Here is a 6,495-nt window from a genome sequence, read left to right on the forward strand (position 1 = left end):
GGGCCCGGCCCCGCCCCTCGGAGCGGACGCCAGCGGCCCCTCCCCTCGCCGCCCGCGGGGAACAAAGGGTACTCGCTGGGTCCTAAGGACCGGTCACATCCGTGCCGGCAGAGGCGCACAAGTCGCCGGATTTGCCCCAGTGGGAATGAGCCCATCACCACATCCCTGACCACATCAAAATGCCTTTCCTCCCAGAAAGCACCCAACCGGGTGATCCAATCAAAGATGGGTCGGAAAGATGAGAAGCGGGAAATGTCTACTTAGTGCCCGTAGCTAACATGGCGCCTGATAGCTTCAAGGCCCCATGGAGGATTAAATAGAAAAGATGGTGCCTGGTGTTTTCGATCTGTATTGCACTTGGCACAATTCAGTTTCTCTCTTCCTTCCAGATGCAACTCGGCATCCTGTAAAGAAGTAGTGCGAGACTGGGGAAAAGGAATCATAACTGTCTATGTTAGCACCAGTTAGCGTCATTGTAGACTGCAGGAATCCGCAGGCTGAGCTTATTGCCCTGACGCTGTGCAGCGCCGGGGATGATCATAGGCCCCGCCCCGCTGCCCTCAACCAAGATGGCGCCGATATGGCTTCTCTAACTTTCAAGCCCAGGAAAGGGAAAGAAGGAGAAGGGCGGGGTGGAGTGGAAAGGGGGAGTCGAGGGGGCGGGAGAAGGGGGGGGGGCAGAAGGGAGCCGAGGCGGAAGTTGAGGGGGCCCCCCGGGTGGAAGTGACGCTACCCCCGCTGCCCAAAATGTCGGCGCCCAGAGGGAGGTGTAAGTAATTAAAGAGGAAAGCGGACTGATTTCCCTGGCCTCTCGAGGCCTCATCAAGCTTCCAGGACCTCCGCCCTGTTTGAGCGAGGTGGACCTGCTCGGTCCCGGCCCGCCTGACCTGCCCCCGCCCCGAGTGCCCGGGGCCGAACCTTCCAGGGCCAGGGGGAGGGGCACAAAGGGCCGTTTTTCGGGCCTGGGTCTCTGAGCCGACTGTGCTGGGGGGGCCGGTTCTGCTAGCCGTGGGGAGCACGAGGGGGCGGGGCCTAGTGGTGATGTGGGCGGAACAGGGACCGGAGGAACCGAGGGGGCGGGGCTTGTTGTGGGTGGGGCTTCGTACATTTTAAGGGTCTGTGGATAGAAACTGGGAGGAGCTTAGGTAAGGGTGGGGCTTTAATACTGTGGTGGGTGGGGCCTATATTGAAAGGCAGAAGGAACTCTGTTTAAGGCCTGCTGGGAAAATAGGGACCAGGAAGAGGGCTGGAGGAGCTTAGGGTAGAAGGGGTAGAGTTTGTCTGGGGTGGGGTTTGGTGCTGAGAGGGGGCCCAGGTTTAGGTGTGTAATTTGGTGAGTTCCATAGAACTATCAAGTCTTTATAATAAAAGTGAAAGAATTTGGAGAGGATGGAGAGGGCTCAGTAGCCAACTAAGAAAGGGTGGAGGAAGTTATAGGAGTGGAGTGGGGATTGATCTTGGAAAGGATGGGGCCTATTTGAAGGAAAAAATGTATGGTATTGGAAGTCAGATCTTGTTAAAGTACAAAGATTGGAGAAGTCGGATGACTTGGAAAGCATGGGGGTGCTAAACTAAGAAAGTAGGAGGGCCCTTACAGATAGGGGTAGTCAACAGCACACTTGCTGAGTCTCGACTGTGCACTGGCTCACGTGAGCACAAGCATACTTGCCTGGCTGTGGCTTAGTGCCTGCTACCATTCCATGAGGTAGGTACTAGAATCTTTCCCTTCTTACAGAGGACCAGAGTTTTGACTGGTTTTATCTAGGTTGCACAGCTAGTTTTGGTCTTCCTGGAAGCATGACACTGGTGTGCTTAGCTGCAAATCCTTGTCCTCCTGTTCACTAAGCAGTCATCTTCAAAGAAGTGTAGGAGAGGCTTTTGGAGGGAAAGTGGCATGGCCAGGGATACGTGATGTTTAAGGAATAGAACTAGTGTCTCCAAAGGAGTGGTGGGACCTGCATCAGAGTGGGAGGGGTTTAGAGAGGATCCAGAGAGGCTTAACACGGTGACTTGAGTAGAAGTGACACGGTAGTGGTTATGAAGATTGGCAGATGAATGAAGAAGAGGGAGAAAGGTTTGTAAGAAGAATCTTAAGAACAGTGGGTGTGGTTAGTGTGGTGGGCGTGGCTTAGCAGTAGGAGGGTCTCCAAGGGGTCTGGTGTGGGACCTGTGAGCCTAAGGGGCCAACAGGGAGGTGATCCCTTCAACTGTTCTGTGTTTCCTCCCTACTCTAGAAAGCCCCCAGCCACCATTGTGCCACCTGTCACCATGGATGAAGCCCGGCTGCCGGCACCCCCGGCTCCTGCCCCTGCACCTGCTACAGCACAGGCAACACCTGCTGCAGCCCCCCGCGTCCCATTTCACTGCAGCGAATGTGGCAAGAGCTTCCGCTACCGTTCGGACCTGCGGCGTCACTTCGCTCGGCACACAGCTCTCAAGCCCCATGCGTGTCCACGCTGTGGCAAGGGCTTCAAGCACAGCTTCAACCTGGCCAACCACCTGCGCTCCCACACGGGGGAGCGGCCCTACCGCTGCTCTGCCTGTCCCAAGGGTTTCCGCGACTCCACAGGCCTGCTGCACCACCAGGTGAGTCTGCAGGCCCATACAGCCCGCACAGGGTTGAGAGGCAGCAGATCGAGGCCCGTGCACTTGTTTCCTCCCATAGAGAATTTCTCCTTTCCTCCCTCCGCCCATCACACACACACAACATGCTAGTAAGTTGCCCCTCCCATGTGGCCCTCGCTCTGCCCCCTGCCAGGGCCTGCCCTGTGCATCCCTTCCCTATCGTAAAATAGTTTTATCACATGTACATATAATTTCTTTATTTCACAACTACCAATTGAGGGCTTTGCCTGGGCCCAACACTGAGGTTGCCAGGATAAAATCAATTAAATATCAGCTTTCAGAGAATTTATGTTCCTTTGGAGAAGGACAGTGGCCAGGAAAGTGATAAGAAAGCAGTTCCACAGATAAGAATGTTCTGGGAAAGGAGAAGTGTTGGGAAGGATGTTTTTAATAAATAAGTAAAATCGACATGGGGAGTGCAGGAGGGGAGATGGAGAAAGGTCAGGGCAAGGCCATGTTTGAGCTGGACCTGAGTCTGAGAAGGAGTCCATGTGGGAACAGCATTCCAACAGGAGGGATGCCCGCGCAGAGGCCCCAGGTGGGAAGAAGCTTGGTGTGTTCAAGGACTGATTGGAGACTGTGGTTGGGCAGGGTGGAGGCAGGCGGGGCAGACCCACATCCACCCGGAAAACCATGTCTGAGGGCCAGACACCCTGCTAGGGCCAGGCAGACCTGGTTGACAGTGGTCTTCCACATCCCCATCTCTGTCCCCTGGCATCTCTCTTGGTTCAGAACATCATGTCCTTGATGTTGGCCCCAACTCTAGTGGTGTCCCCTCCTCCTGTTTCCCTCTCTCATGTCCAGTGTTTTCATGCATCAAAGAGACCAAGTACCCACTGCTTACAGTCCTTAATGCTCAGGCAACAAGTCCCTCCACTCATGGACATCTGCCCACTCCCACCAGAAGGTCATGGTCCGATGGAACCCTTCAGTGAGCCCGACTCTAAGTCAGGTTCTTCAGGGAAAACACAGTCCCCCTTCAAAGCCCCCACATCCAACAGTCCAGGGAGGGGGACATTGATTGACACCAGGTTAGTAACCGTTAGACTGCTGCCAGAACGTTTTGGGGGGTGAGGAGAGCTGGTAAAGTGGGTTGGGCGGGGTCGAGGATGCTGCTTCTGAGAACGATACCTCTGCTCAACAGGCAGGAGAGGGCTGCCCAAGCCCAGGAAGTGCACGTGTTCATGGAAGCAGGATAGGCATTTCAGGAGCCGGATGTGTGGCCAGGGACAGTGTGGCCAGGGGGCCAGGGACAGCATGGTACCAGAGAAGGCTGCAGAGTCCACTGGTCCTGGGGCATCCAGTAATCACAGGACCCTGGAACCACAGCAGTAAGCAGACTGATCTGGTTCCTCTTTCCTCTTTGCTTACGTGCTGGGGAGACAACAATACCCAGATGGGTTGTAGAAACTCAGAAGGGAGAGGATGGATGCCAGGAGGGAGCTGAGGGCAAGGGAGCTGACAGATACACTGACACTCTCCCCAGTAAGGGAGGAGCCTGTCATGGAAAAGAGCCTTCCAGGCAATGAAAACAACATGTGCAAAGGTCCTGAGGCCAGCACAAGCTTGTGTGTTAGAAAGGCAGGTGGACAGAGAATAAATCTAGCAAGAAGAGAGAGTTCCATGCACCCCATTGTACTGCAGACATCACCATGTCTGGAGCCAGAGTGGCAGATCGGCACCACTTCTGGTTCTTCCTTTAGGTCCTTGCCCCTGGTAGACATTTCAATTACACCGAACTCTCATCAACCCTCACAGGCCTCAAGGCAAATATTACCAATCAGTAGGACTCTACTCTCAGAAAGCTCTTATCCATAAAGGTGAATGATGTTTCAGATTTCTGGTTTCTCCCTGTCTGCAGGCCGAGCTGAGCCTCAGAAAAACACATTTCTGGGAGAATCTGATTTCCTAAATCTGGAAGTGATTCCCTGGATCAATATTTGTTTTAAAAAAAAAAATTAGGTGGGACTCTGAAAAGCAGCCAGATTTGGTTCAAATCACAGCTCTGCCTTGATAGACCTGAGGGCCATTAGTGACCGGCTGGTGACAGCAGGCTTGACACTGGGTGAGGCCCCTCCCAGGCTGGCCTCTGGGACTCCGGAACCATTAGCTGCAGTGAAGGGGGGGCAGCAGGTGTGGCCTGTGCTGCAGCAGGGGCAGGGTCGGTGATGCCGGCTGCCGGGCTTCACGCATGGTGACAGGTGGCACAGTGATGGGTGGGGGCTTTCTAGAGTAGGGAAGAGACTGGAGTGGGTGAGGGCGTCACCTCCCTGTCTGTGAATGTGGCTAGCACTTCCACTGCCCTTCAGGCCTGCGCTTCACCTCTCCAGGCACACGGCCAGGCCCTCACTGGCACCAGCCACATTCCAATGCTCAGTAGCACATGTGCTCGTGACTAGTTTATCGGGCAGTATGAATGTAGGACATTTCCATCATCACACAAGTCTGTTGGACTCAGAAGGTTCCCCGTGTACCTTGAAACGCCACCTCCCACCTAGGCATATGTAAGAGCCCTGTCCACCTGTCCCATTGTATGCTGGTTTAGAGAACACGGAGAGGGTCGTTAGCCATGGTAGCATGCCGACCTAGTAATTATCTTGTGGCCATTTCCCTGTGTCCTCACAGCAGCACTGTGAGATGGCTAGTCTCATTCTGCCCATTTACAGAAGGGAAAAGCAGAGGTCAAGAGATTCAAAGCTGGGGCTGGGGCTCAGCATAGAGCGCTCACCTAGCACATAGGAGGTCCTGGTTCGACCCTCAGCACACATAAAAAATAGATAAAATGAAGGTATTGTGTACAATAAAGAATAAGTATTTTTAAAAAGAGAGATTCAAAGCCACTTGCTTCCGTATGCACAGAATAGAAGACCCCAGGGATTTGACCCCAGGCCTGGACCACTCTCCCAGGGAGTCACACCCCTAAGTAGGCCCATTGGAGAGGATTAGGACTTAGCCAGGAAGAGTGGCAGGAAGTGTGTCCACCCCCCACCCCCCACGCGCCCTGGGCACAGCATCTGCAGAGGTCCTAGGTGGAAGGGACTTGGTCTTGAGCACTGAAACATGCCTGCGTGGCCCAAAGTAGAGAGTGGGCTTGCGCGTGTGGAATCCGGGTGGGAAAGCTTGGGCCTCCTCCTTCTCGGTGTCCCGGAATCTGCCACACGGAAAGCCCCTCTGCGCTGACACTGTGTTCCACTCCCAGGTCGTCCACACTGGTGAGAAGCCGTACTGCTGCCTGGTCTGCGAGCTCCGCTTCTCCTCGCGTTCCAGCCTGGGCCGCCACCTCAAGCGCCAGCACCGCGGGGTGCTCCCAGCACCGCTGCAGCCTGGCCCGGGCCTGCCCGCCCTGAGCGCACCCTGCTCCGTCTGCTGCAACGTGGGGCCCTGCTCAGTGTGCGGGGGCGCGGGGACCGGCAGTGGAGAGGGCCTGGAGGGCGCGGGCGCGGGCAGCTGGGGGCTGGCAGAGGCGGCAGCTGCAGCCGCAGCCTCCTTGCCTCCGTTTGCTTGCGGCGCCTGCGCACGGCGCTTCGACCACGGCCGCGAGCTGGCAGCCCACTGGGCCGCGCACACAGACGTGAAGCCCTTCAAGTGCCCGCGCTGCGAGCGCGACTTCAACGCGCCCGCGCTGCTGGAGCGGCACAAGCTGACCCACGACCTGCAGGGTGCTGGCGCACCCCCTGTGCAGGTCTGGGTCCCGGGGGCCAGCAGTGGGCTGGAGACAGCCCGCGAGGGCGGCTCAGCCGAGGCAGGCGACGCTCGATCGGCTTGGGACGGCGGGCTACTCCTGGGCCCCCACCGGGGGTGGCGTGCCCGAGCTCGGGGGGCTGCTTCCGGTGGCGGCGGTGTGCCGCCGCGGTGGCGTGCGCGCGCGCG

The 6,495-nt window shown here is 56.6% G+C and overlaps 2 protein-coding genes across 2 annotated transcripts in view; one reads left to right on the forward strand and one right to left on the reverse strand.

Moving 5' to 3' along the window:
- Znf524 (zinc finger protein 524) overlaps positions 1-1,697 on the reverse strand; it is a 3,784-nt gene extending 2,087 nt beyond the window's left edge. Inside the window, exon 1 of the mRNA XM_015505335.2 lies at positions 1,650-1,697. Within this exon, the coding sequence (XP_015360821.1) occupies positions 1,650-1,697 (48 nt within the window). The remainder of the gene's footprint in view (positions 1-1,649) is intronic.
- Fiz1 (FLT3 interacting zinc finger 1) overlaps positions 1,193-6,495 on the forward strand; it is an 8,718-nt gene continuing 3,415 nt past the window's right edge. The window contains 4 exon segments of the mRNA XM_015505336.2: positions 1,193-1,705; positions 2,235-2,586; positions 5,825-6,409; positions 6,411-6,477. Coding sequence (XP_015360822.1) covers positions 1,701-1,705; positions 2,235-2,586; positions 5,825-6,409; positions 6,411-6,477 — 1,009 coding nt within the window. The 5' untranslated portion in view covers positions 1,193-1,700.

The sequence above is a fragment of the Marmota marmota genome, unplaced genomic scaffold (genome assembly GCF_001458135.2).
Source record: "Marmota marmota marmota unplaced genomic scaffold, marMar, whole genome shotgun sequence".
Taxonomy (NCBI): domain Eukaryota; kingdom Metazoa; phylum Chordata; class Mammalia; order Rodentia; family Sciuridae; genus Marmota; species Marmota marmota.